Genomic DNA, 13,467 nt, shown 5'->3' on the forward strand with positions numbered 1-13,467 from the left:
GTAGTTTGGATCCAGAAGCAAAAAGGTTTCGAATTCTTGGAAGAATACTTTTCTCTTTCGCTTCACTTGCCCCGCGGCACATGCCTACCATCCTGTGCAAAGGCGCGTCGCAGGCCAATTTCTGCATACGTAGTCGTAGAAGTTAAAAACACGAGAGAGAGACGGAATTTTTTCTTTGGCAGACGATCGTTTTCCATCCGGTCGACCTTTTCGAACAAAGGTTTTTATCGTGGACGGCAGCGTGTGGCAATAGAGAGAAAACCAGCCGAGCCGAATATTTCGGACGGTGGATCGATACTCGGCCGAATTCTTTCTTTTTCTGTGGCGAGAACTCTCTGGAAAATGTTCGCGCGTTGTCTCCGCGGAATCGATGCCCCGCGCCACTGACCCACGGTCACAGGGAACGAAACAGATTGACTCGAAAGGAGGAGAAGTAATTTATTTCGGCTCTCACAAAACCGCCGCACGTAGAGGGATTATTTTTACTCGGGTCCAAGATTTGCTCCTCGAACGCCACGCTCGATTGAACGTGAATAAGAATTCGAACCTAGTTTTAAAAACTCCCTTTGTTTTGATAATGAGTTGGCTCGGCGTTCTTGGCAGAAAGAGTGTTTTCTGATGTTTTCGAAAAATAATAGGAAGCACCGGAGAAGGAAGAGATTTTTTTTTTTTTTTTTTTTTTTGTCTCGCTTTTCGGAGAAAAAGAGCCTGAAACCGATATTAATGTTTTATTCATGATTTTGTTTAGGACGAAAGCGATTGTGTAAGTTACTGTTATTTCCAATTTTCGTATTGTCGGCCCAGTAAAGTTAGTCTGCCTTTTTTATTTCAATCGATTCCAAGAAGGCAACTCAGTAAAGTATTTCTTTTGCCATAAGATGACCAGACTTTCCTGATTTATCGAGACATGTCTGAATTTTCACTTTTTTGTCTGATATTTAAAAAATATTCTAGATTTGTCTTGAATTCAGTTGAATGCTTCGGTTTGCTTCAACTTTTCGATTCATAGAAAAATAGTTCATATTAAATATTCTATCTAAAAGATGTCTCATTTTGCGAAAAAACAAATTTCTTACTTAATTTTTTTTATTTTTGTTTTTCATTGAAATGATCATGGATTTATTTTAAACGTATCTTTTTACGTTCTCATATAAAAAGCATGGACAAAGTATTGTACTTTACAAAAAATTCGATGTTTGAGATTTTGACCATTCTACACGTTTTAGAGTTCCAAAATGTATTTTTGGAAGAATTACCTGTTTGTGGCAGAGATAACTCAAAAATTATTTGAGCTAGATAAATGAAACTTGTCACATGGTCTTTAAAACAAAATTGTAGATTTCTATCAAATTTTGAGCAAAATTTATCCAGAGCAATTCTGTCAACCCGACTGTTCGAATATAAGTGTACATGATAACTACAAAACTAAGAGAACTAGATAGATAAAATTCGGTACACAAAATAAAAATACATAGTCTAGATAATTTTTAAATTTTGACCTTAATTCAACAAGAGATTGAGCGTTTATCGGTCTGCATTTTTAGAAATATAAATAACCTATAGATGCAGTGACTTAAGTATATCAAATTTGGTAAAGGATTTTTTGTTACTACAAGTGTAGTTCAGCGCAAAATGTTTGTTTCAATCAGTTAGGAAAAACGCTTATAAAATACAAATTCCACTTTCGGATACTATTAACCGATTGCCAAGGATTAACCGCCAAAATACTCTCCAAGGGTTACACAATAGATTCAGTAAAAATACTAAATTCACGCTAAAGGTTAATATTTCAAAACTATAGTACGCGATACCATCAAAGGCATTCTCTTGGATAACACTTTTATTAGGTAAAAAGGCGACAAGCTTTTGAGAGGACCGCTCGCACTGGTTAACTAAAATAAATGAAGTACTGGTCATTCCATATTGTTATAATTATTGATTCGCGGCCTGGCATAGGGGTAGTGCATCTTCCCCGTGATCTGGGCGCATCGGGTTCGAGTCCCCGTTTGGGCATAGTTGTTCTATCTATGAGATGTGTAAATGTGCCTTCATGTAAAAAAGGGTTGTGCAAGCGAATGAGTGATGCGTGAGTAGCTGAGTCGTACTCTTGGCCCTAGTTGGCGCTACTATAAAAACAAGAGACACTCCCCTTCCGGCTTAAATCGACTCTCTTCGAACAGTGGGCTTGTCCGTGGCAAGTGCCATAAGAAACAACATGATTATTGGAGAAATTGGAGAAATGTGAATAAAACTGTATAATTTTCGATTTGTTTGAAAATTATTATCTTGCGTCTATTAAGTGTGTCTTAAAAATTATAGAAAAAAAAACAATTGAAAAAATCACTTTTAACCACAAAAAAGAAGCAATTACACCTTCTTTCAGTGTAGGTAGAATATCTGACTTTAAAATATCCAAATGTGAATGTTATACTGAGAGAGCCATTACAATACAATTGGTTGAAATTTCGGGAGTGATAAAGAAAAAAAAGTGGTTGAAATTTTCTTAATTTGCTTTAAAGTAAATGAAATTCAGTTTGAAAATCATTAGAGACTATGCCAATATCCAAATAGTGCTCGGTCTCATGACATTAAAATTGTTTCTGTGATGACAATAAAGGCTGAAATTTACACTATATAAGAGTCAAAAACGGCTGAACTCTCTGCTAATAGAATTGAGAAAATGTGCTTATATGATATCATATGATTCAGATTGCGAACTTATTGCTATAAGCAATCACTTTAATATAAACCGAAACAGTGTTAGATCCGGAGATTTAGGATGCCACGTATTGATATTTTCTTCTATCAATCCAATGTCTAGTAACACTACAGATGCTACTAAACTGCGAGAGGTTTAAAACTATTTGGATATTTTCAGCACAATTAAGGAAGAATAGAATATTATTGACTTGCAAATAAATTTATGGAATTGACAGCTTCCATAAAACTTAAAATTTATAACATCAAATGCAGTTTTATGAATAAGATAGAAATTTTGAAGATTTTAAGATAGAAATAATTGGGAAAGCTGCTTTTATCCGAGGTGATAATTTAATGACTTTTTATAAAGTATATGATATTTTGTTAAATGACACGCCGTTGGACTTTTCTGTTAGCATCACTAATTATTTTTCATTGTACTGAGATTCATAACTAAATATTCCTCAACTGACCAGAAAGGATCACAAAGAATATTAACAAGATAATTAGGTACAATTTGATAGTGAGTCATTAACAGTTTTCTGTTATTGCAAGATTTCGCACATAATATTTATAAAAATTAATGTTTTTTTGTATCTGCTGTGTTCATATGAATCTATCGAGCATACAACCATGAAAATTGGTATACAGATATACGATTTGATTCAATGCATCTCGGAATCCACATTTCAAAATTTTATAGAACATTTTTTATTCAGCATTTTTTTTTTTTTTTGTTGTCTAGGGTGGCTTTCAGCACATTTTTTTTTCTCTTAGCATAGTTTCTAAATAACATAGAGCAAAAAATTTCATCCGCCATTGAATAGAACAAACAATTTCCGTTCTAATAAAATTTATTTTGTAGGTCTAACATAATTAAATGAATTTTGAAGACGTTTTTAATAAATAACTCATTGAACTCGCTCTCTAATTTGGAGAAAGGAATGTCGGAATTAGTTTTTTTCATTGATATTTTTAACTAATTTTTTTCTGAGTTCGTAGCGAATCTGCGAAAATAGATAGAGGGTAGAGGAGAAGTATTCTCTTTTTTCGTGCGAGGTTGCGAAAAGTTTCTTTCGGCAATGAAGCGGGGGTGAATTAAGAATGGAACAGGAGCTTTTAAAGAATAATTCATGAAGTCAACTATGAAAATATGCTAAAGAGGAATATAAAAAAAATTTTGCCTATAACCAGGCTTTACATTGAACATAGTCGAGCGTGGTGATACAAAGTAGAGGTACTTTTAATTACAAGGTGCATGTTGCACCCAGAGAAATATAACAATTCTTTCATGATAAATTAAATATTTGGGAATGTAACCAATAGGGGACTATTTTTTTAGGTGCATATACGCACTTTTACTGAAAATCAACCGAACCAAACGAAAACAAACGAAACTAAAAATTAGTAAAAATTGATACTGATACTGTACTTCTGTGGGCATGCAAGCTTCTTAACTCGAGAATGCAAAGACTTAGATAAATGAAATTTGGTACACATTTTATTTATTAAAATGTAGATAGTTTACAGATTTTTAACCAAATCCGTAAAAAGGGTGACTGTCGGTTGTACGTATAAACTTAGATGAATAAAATTTGGCAAAGGATATTTCATCATGTTTACTCATGTATGGGACTGAAAATGAAAGTCAGAGCACTGATGGAATTTAGGGTTTCAAATGTGTCCAAGTTCTATAATTTTTATGCGGTAGGGTTGGGGAAAAACTTTTTTTAAGAAATATGCAAGAAAGTTTCAAGAAGATTCCGTTGGTTTTATGTATTTATGGTTTTGATTTCACTGCTGTATCATGGTCAAACCTTGTGCGGATTCTACTATCATGAAATATAAACAAGACAAAAAAAATCTGCTGTAATTTTTTAAAAGCAAAGTCAATAACATTTAGAATCTAGATAGAGGTTGTTTACCTAAAAGAACTAGTTATTGATCTAAAATATTAAAGGCCTAGGTTAATTTTCCCACACTTTTCGGAAAGCATTAAGAGAGTATTGTAACCTAAGGGCCTTGTAGAGAACGCACCTGGGTGTTCGTTGTGTTTCAGATATTCACGAGGGAAAATAATCCGGATAGAAAATGATTTATCTTCCTTTTTTTTTTTTTATCTAAGTTCGATATATTTCATTAGGAAAATATATGTAGGTTGATAACTTCCTCTGTATATAAGTATCTATGCATTTAATTAGGGAAAATTGCGTAGATTGATGAATTTCGCTTCTCACAATGAATATTTGAGCCTTTCTTTGTTTCGGACATTCCGTTTCAAAAGAACCATCATCGCAACCTAAATTTTGAGAGCAAGAATTGTAATGCTTGGGCATGATGTCACAGAGAGATAGCAAGAATGATCGCGTATCCAAAGAAAAGACATTCCACATCTCGTTTTTGAATTGATGATCACCTAATACGTGACACAAGAATGTAACCTGGAAAATTTCCAGAAACTTCTAATGTTTTTTCCAAAGGTCAAAAGGAATCTTTTCGAATTAGATCTTATCATAAAGAGAATTCGTTAAACAAAAATAATGATTTTTCTTTCATGTAATCTATTCCTATTATATTTCTTTTAATGATATTCAATTTTATCTTAAGAAGAGACATTTTGCTTTTAATGATGTTTTTAAAATATTAATTTACAAAAAAGGTAATATAAAACAGCGTCGGTGTCAGGAGAGATTAATTAAGAGGGAAATAAAGCAAATTTGAAAGCTATTCAATCGAATCAGATTGTCTTTTCAGATGGTTGGGTACTAGGGGCTCGGATTAGATATGAAGGAATACATCTTCAGGACCAGATTGAGCCAAATATCCGCTGAGCATATTAAGATTGAGACACATTTAATCAGCTGTAGGTAAAATGTCGTCTTGTTTTTTTATGTCTATGAAATTTCGGTGTGAGATACTGGCTGGCACATTTTCCTATTCATTTGAAAATGGTTAAAAATGACGAGATTTTTCCTAAAATAGTTTTATGTCTCTACAAAAAGGAAATAGAACTTAACGATTTACTAATTGTAATTTTGACAGCAGTTGAGCATAAATTTCTTGGCGATGAAATGAGTATCTGGAGTCTAATCTTATCTTTCATACTTTGAATGAGTTATAATCTAAATACAAATTATATGTCATTCTTCATCGAATTCTGCTAAAGATGGAGATCATATTTCAGAGATATTCCAATAAATGTTTAAAGTAATTGCAATTTCAAACACAAGGAATAGTGATTTTGCAGCAACACAACGTCTCATCACGTACAGTGAAGGACTTAAGAGATACCATTTATGGTTGGGTTGGTTGTCTCAGATTTTCTGGCTCAAAAGTCATATCCATTTATAGTTGGGAACTTTTGCCCCACTGTCAAACTAACCAAACCTGGCTCCTTCAGACTACTACTTGTTGCCATCGACGTCTCATGCATTTTTCCAACAATATTTCAACAATTACGAAGATATTGAAAGATTGCTTGCTGACGTGATCACTTCAAAATGTGAAAGATTTTTCTGAAAGGTCATCCACAATTTGAAGGACAGATGGGCAAAATGTATAGCTAGTGATGGTACATACTTTGAATAAATTATTTGTTACCCTTCTCCTAAGATACAGTTATTTTCTTTAAGAAATATTAAGAATTATTAACTGGAGCACCTGGTATCATCCATTACTCTAGGAAATTTAATTACTTAAATACATTTTTACTTTTGAAAACTGCTAACATTACCGGATTTCAACGCATGGTAGTTTCATAATAATTTAATGGAATGTTGATTTTCAAACATATGCATATTCAGTTAAAGTATTGTTTTTATATTATTTAAAATTAGGATGCTTGCGGATCTCCTTTTGAAAAGATCGCACTGTACTTTTGAAATTTTCAGTACATGTTAATAGGTTTTAAATATCTCTGATAATCCCGAGTTATAACTTTTAACAATGCAGTCAAGGCTTTGAAGGTTTTTAGTGTGATAATTCAAAATAAATGAAAAAAATTGAAAATTGAAGAAAAAATTAATTCTTTTTACTTTTTTTTTGCATAGTAATTTCGTGAAAGAAGATATCCTCTTTTCTGTCGTGATTTAGATTGAGCAATAGGGTTTGTTTCACTGTTAAATTGAAGCTATATAGTTATTTAATTTCTTCATAAACATTTCAAACTTTTCCATTACTCTGAGAGATACTGTGAAGCTTGAACCCTTGTGGTAGAGTTTCATTATTCTTCAATGATAGGCAATTTAATGCCAAATCGGGTTAAGAATAGCAACAAAAATGTAGCAGATACTTTTAATCAAGTTTTTAAATGTATAATTATTTTATTACTGACAAAAAATTGTCGTTTTTTTTTTTTTTGTTAATTCTGTCCCGTTTTTTTTTAATTTGAATATACATATGACTATTGAAATAGATTTTATTTTAATAACTTTTCAAGACAGACTGTTTAATCATCTTGCAATTTTCGCTATTCTTCCACTATACTTGCATTCAATATGTCTTTATTGATAGAGTAGGTAAAAATGAACTATTGATTATTAAACAACGAGTTGCGCTGTGCTGTCTTTGTCATCCATTATAATGGCTGGTTGATTATCGATTTTCACAGTCAAGGATTTTTATTTTTATTATATTTTTCTATTGTCTAATTCATCGGAAACCTGAATTTTGATAGACCTCTTCAGCACCTGCGATAAATAATTAAAATACATTTTGATTCATTGTAACGTTGGAAATGAAATCACTGTGACATCTTCCGGCATCTAACAAACATTTTACGATGGATGATCAATTCATTGATATCCGTGGTCGTTTAGCAAATTTTTTCATCCATAAGAGGACAAATTCCTTGTAAATATATGTATTGTATATAAATATATATATTAATATACATTCCTGCCATTCTCTGACAATCTTGTACCATTTAAGAAAAAATGGCATGTTGCAGAAAAGTTTTATATTCTTTATTTTTACTGAAAAACTAATCGTTGTTGGTTAAGAGGTTTTTGCTAGGTATATTGGCTTTCTTGACTATTAAGCTGTTGTAATTATTATGGAATTGGAAGTGAAGTGAAAAATAAATGCCTACTCTAGGCTAGATTTAACAGCAAAAAAATTTACAGGTCAGAAAAGATGCAAAGTGCAGCAAAAATAAATAAATAAATATCAGTCGATATCAAGTTCTTAGGCTTTTTGATCTTTTATTGTAATAAACTAATGGTTTATTTTAATTAAATTTAACAGCAAGCTGAAGTAATAGCATTCAGTATCGCTTAATTGACGGCATACATTTCACTGAACACAAGATCCAAACTCACATCGTGCTGGATGATATGGAAGGGATATTGTTTAGTGCCTTCTGTTTGCTTTAATGCTCATCCAGGAGTATTGGTCATTTTCATGTTAATGAATATTCCTGTGCTTATAATTTTCTTTGAGATTTTTTTGAGAAATGCACTAAAGGTTGAATTTTGAAATATGAGTAACGCCGCATTTTAAGAGTCTTGTGTGTGCTCCTTTCCTTGTGGTCATGTACATGTTCATTACAGTTTATTCGTTGCTCCAAGAATATGATCTTTAATACAAAAAATTTGCCAGTTAAAACGCTCTCATAAAAGCATTATAATGTTTGATGAACGGGATATGTTTTATAATTTAGTACCACAAAATGTTTTGTTCACAATAAAAGTCAGCCAACTGTGAAGCTGATAAAGCAATGTAAAAACTAGTATACAACAAGTTATTAAATGGGAGTGGAAGAGCAATAGAAAAATTTAGGCCTAATTAAATTATAAAATAAAGCATAAGTAAAAAATAAAATCTTCAGTTTATATACTTAGAGTAATTAAAAAACACAAAGAACCTTATCATCAGTCATTTGTCCGATTTTGCCAATTTTTATTTCGTATAAAATCTCATGACCCTTAGATATATCGTTAATGATTACCTGCTTCCACCGCTTTTCATTATATAACAAAATAAATAATTTAAATTCAAATTTATGGATGAAACTTATTTCCATCGGATTTTTTTCATAAAAGACGACCATTCCACAATCTGTCTGCAATTAATAACAGGCGTTTTAGGAATTTTAATCGTCTGAACTTTTACCTATTCCGATATCTTTACAAGGAAAGTTGGAAATAAGTCATTAGATTCGTGCTTAGTGTGCAGGGAATCGAGTTTGATGATATTTAGTGTATGCAAGCCTAGTACATCTCTAACGATGTTGAAATTCGGATCAGAATCCGCTTGGATATCATGCTTCTCATTAAGCGGTAGCCGAAAATTTTAAACACTTATTCTAGAAATCGTGTTGTACATTTGAAATTGCATTCTAATTGAAGAAAACAATTTTAATGAATTACTTGTAAGAATCATAGAATTGAAAATAGAAAATGATTCATCATGTAAAAATAAAATTTCAAAGATTTTGAAAAACTTTTTTTGTTTTAAAATATTTGGAATTCTTATTTCCCTTTTTTAGAAATAGTGACTAAAGATATTGGAAAGCCTCCACCAGGAGATTCAGTAGACAGTTTCGATGAAGAAGTGAGCAATGCTTTCGCTGCCTCGGAAACTCAGGTAAGATTGCTCCCAGAAACTATTCTTTCCTATCTGTTTAATAGTATTGAATGTACATTTTTTTTTGTATTGCCTAAAATGTTGCTTTATGTTAGTTGCTGACGGTTCCATTGTACGGCTTACAACAATAAACGATTCTAAATATGTCGCATTTTTTGAAAAATTAGCAAATGATTAATATTACCCATAGATTAGTCATTTCCTAGCCAAAAATTCTTCGGACTATAATTATTTTGGGTATTTCCAGAAGTCTAATAGGTTCTAACTCAGAAGGCAATTGGGTGCAAAATGAGAGATAGAGACCATCATTTTACACAGGTAACGTATGATAAATGTTTTATTGTAGTGTGGAAAGGATACCAAAATTTCATTACGTAAAATCCATGTGATGAGAATAACAATCAATTATAACATAAAGCTGTTATCCACCTTTTGGAAGTTTTTATTGCAGGCCAATGCATGCACCCCTACATTTTTTTCAGAATAAATTGGATTTTCTTTACAAACATTAACTACAGTGATGTGATGCACACTTCAAATCTTTATATTTGTCCATGTAATGATAAATCAACACTAGTAGTTGCAGTATTTTTTTCAGAAGAAATAATAACGTCACAACTGACAACATGATAATAGGGTTCGCCTTTAGATTTCATATTCAATATTTGGCGTATGGATTAGTTCAAAAATTCTGACATTCTTTTTCAAGACATAACATTTGTCTTCTGCTTTTCAGGCGAGTGGACAAGAGGTTCCCGCCGAGAGTCGTCGCGAGCGTATGCTGAAACGCCTCTCCTACCCCATGGAGTCCATCACTTCCATCTCACGCATTTTGACCTCCTCGCCCAAGTCGTTCGTGGACTTCTCAGGGTCCTTATTCTCCGGAGGGCGAGGGTCCGAGGAGGAGGAGCTCAAGGAGCAGGAAGAGGGGCAGCAGCCGGAAGCTGCGGCGGACACTGGAGTTGGGTACCAAAACCTCGTCGAGGAGAAACCAGAGATCTTCGAGGCCCTAGACAGTTGAGTAACCCTTCATTCATTAAAATTATTACCTCCCTTTCCTATCCGCTTATCCTGAAATTTAGCAGTGTAATGGTCTCAAATTATAGCGATGACTTCCTTATTACAAACAGCTTTGCCGGGAAATATTTACGAATGAAACTGAGAGTTATATCTTTTATAAAAATATTCATCGAGTGAGTAGCCTGAGACAATATTTGCTTTTGTTTTATGATCAAAGATTTTTTAATTTTTAGTAACTGTTATGTATTTGTTTTTTTATGTATCAGGAATCATTAAATATTTTTTAAACTTGTAGCAGTTACATAACTCTACTACCTTCATTTTTGATGCAATAGATGGCGTTACTTTATTAAAATCAATGCATATTTTCCATAATCCTTCTTGGAGATCATTATTAGATTATATTCTGAGTGTCGTGTATCTTCCTGTTTGTGTTTGTTTTGCCCTGTGAACTGTGGAACTTCGAAAATAATTAAATAACTGTTCCTGAAATTCGCTTGTTATTTTCATTTACCTCATAATAAAGTTATAACGAGTAGCGTCGTTGTACAAACTGAAATTTAATATTGTGAGTAGATACTGACCATGCAAAATGTATACACTCACATAGAATGCATTTTTAAAATTTCATATTAATACATTAAACCTAATATTCACATAAAATGCTCACGAAAAACCTTTCTGTAAATTCTAAAGAATAAAAATATTTTTTTTTCTCAAATAAAAAATAATTTTTCGGAAAATACTATTTAATTTTCACCCTGCTAAATGCATTGATTTTCATTTCTAAAGCTATAGTTCTTACAAATTAATTAACTAGAAACTTATGAAAGTTGTTAATGTATTGCAAGAAATAGAATAGCTTGATATAAAACCCACTCTTGTTTCCTGGAGGCAGAAATACGTTTTTGGCCACTTTCCATAGAATCATTTCAGTGGGAGAACCTCACTGAACATTGGCGCAGTTAGAGGCAGATGAAACACATTCGCCATATCTCTCTATGCTTGAAATAAAGCGAGGTGGTTTCTATGGCGACCGCCAATGTCCGAAATTTCTGTCTACATCAGCTCCAATGATAAGCTGGTACTATTTACCTGCACTTCCTTCCAACTGCATATTTGCATTTGTGGAATGATTGAGTACAGTTAATCATTTGATATCTATTTTGAGCTTAATCATACTTGGAAGGAGGATATACAAGTTATATCTTTAGTTGACATTAAATATTTGAAAACTGAAAATTTCAAAATTCAAGTTCTTTAACCAGTATATACGAGTTCATTTAGATATGAAAACAAATTAAAATTTTCTCCTGAAGTATAAGTTTTTTTATCAGATCGTAGCCATATATCTATCCAATATGTAAGCTACATATAGAATGAAAGAAACCCAGGAAACAATAAACAAAAGGGATAATTTGCCATTATCTTGCTTGTAATTTCATGCAGCGCATATCAACTGTTTAATATTTTTAATTCGATAACCTTGGTCGAGAACTTAATAAATTAAAGAAATTTCATGTTAACTCCATCTAGATTCTTGAAGGTCTATATCAATCAAACGAAACCCGAATTAGAAAAGAGAAGGATTTAAAATATTTTCAGTATTCTTCAAGCTTGGGTTGAAAATAAAAGGGAAGCGTAAAATTTACAGCATTTAAAAAGTATTGTAGAATACTATTTAATAATAAAGCAGAAGGAATTTTCAGCCGATTGTCAAGTTTATAGAATCAAATTGAATGTATAAGTTAAAAATATCACCAGAAATATAAATTTATTGACAGCAACATGTCAAATATAATGTATTCAAATATAAGTCAAATGTAATGTTCACGTGAATTTATATCTATCCAAATTTCGATCATCGTGAAAGAAGATTCGATTAAAATATAAGAAATTTCGATACATAAGTATAAAAGTTGTTGATATATATATATATATATATATATATATATATATATACATACACACAAAATCTTCCTCATAAGAAATCAGTCGTTTCCTTTCCATAGTTTGTAGGGGCTTAGAATTTGTTTATGAATCTATGAGAGTAAGAAAACTGAATAATAGAATGGCATAAAATATTTAATAAAAATCTTTACTTTGTATTTGGTAAATATTGAAAATTGAACCCAAGCTGGAGCCTCAAACAATAACGATCGAATAAAAGACACATTTAGCGTTCATTAAGGCTGTAAAAATAAATTCTTAAATATTTATATATTTTTTTTCGAGTTGCAGTTGACTATTTAAGGATAGTATGCCGACTCATCCATGCTTGCTACGAGAGAAAGTGAGAGTGGACAAAATCCTTTATAAATCAAGTTAATGAGTTAATGTTGTCGTTAAAAAAATGAATCGCATCCATGCCTTTTGAGTTAATGTCGCTGATCTTACTCAATGCATAGGATGTATGGAAATAATCTTCAGAATCAGCCTAAAATGAGCTAGAAAGTTCTTGAAAGGTGTTTATCTATAAAATTAAACTCAAAAGAGCTTAACGAAGACTTTCCTTTCTCACAGTCCAGATGTTTTTTCCCACCTTCGTTGATAATGATATAAAAAGAATGTACTCAAACTCTACATCTCTACTACGTAATATTTTAATTTTAAATCGCTTGCATATAGTTATAGGAAAATGTGATAAAAAATCAACAAAAAATATTTTTAAAAAATCTAAATTGAAAATTTGAATTTAAATTATTAAATTACAAATATAATTAATGAAATATAAATAAAAAATGAAACAAACTTAACAAAACTCCTATCTTAAGTCAAAATTGTTATTGAAAAGTTAGTTTATCAATTAAAACTTAAATAATCAAAAGTTTATTTAAAATAATGAAGGATCATTTAATATAATTGGGAAAGAATTTTGCATACTTCGATATTTTTCTCGATATGAAACGATCATATGAGATGGAAAATAGGTCTGTATTTTATAAGAATGTATAATCATGTTCTGAAGGGCTCACTAAACAATATCTGATTTAAAAACAATATTGAACAGTCTCAATTACAGCTATGCTCTCAATTACTCCCCTTAGTCTACTGTATAACTAGAAGTATTTGTTTTGGCTCCTAATCGCATCAACGAAATACTTTAAAGAGTATATATTTATATTAATGAGAAACTTCTGCTTATTACTTCAGTAATAAATA

The 13,467-nt window shown here is 31.7% G+C and overlaps 1 protein-coding gene across 1 annotated transcript in view; it reads left to right on the forward strand.

The window, feature by feature from the left end:
- Positions 1-13,467, forward strand: part of LOC129965360 (nuclear receptor coactivator 7-like) — a 131,985-nt gene that overhangs the window by 65,892 nt on the left and 52,626 nt on the right. Inside the window, exons 11-12 of the mRNA XM_056079189.1 lie at positions 9,188-9,285; positions 10,022-10,301. Of these exons, the coding sequence (XP_055935164.1) occupies positions 9,188-9,285; positions 10,022-10,301 (378 nt within the window). The remainder of the gene's footprint in view (positions 1-9,187; positions 9,286-10,021; positions 10,302-13,467) is intronic.

This window comes from Argiope bruennichi, chromosome 4, assembly GCF_947563725.1.
Source record: "Argiope bruennichi chromosome 4, qqArgBrue1.1, whole genome shotgun sequence".
Classification (NCBI taxonomy): domain Eukaryota; kingdom Metazoa; phylum Arthropoda; class Arachnida; order Araneae; family Araneidae; genus Argiope; species Argiope bruennichi.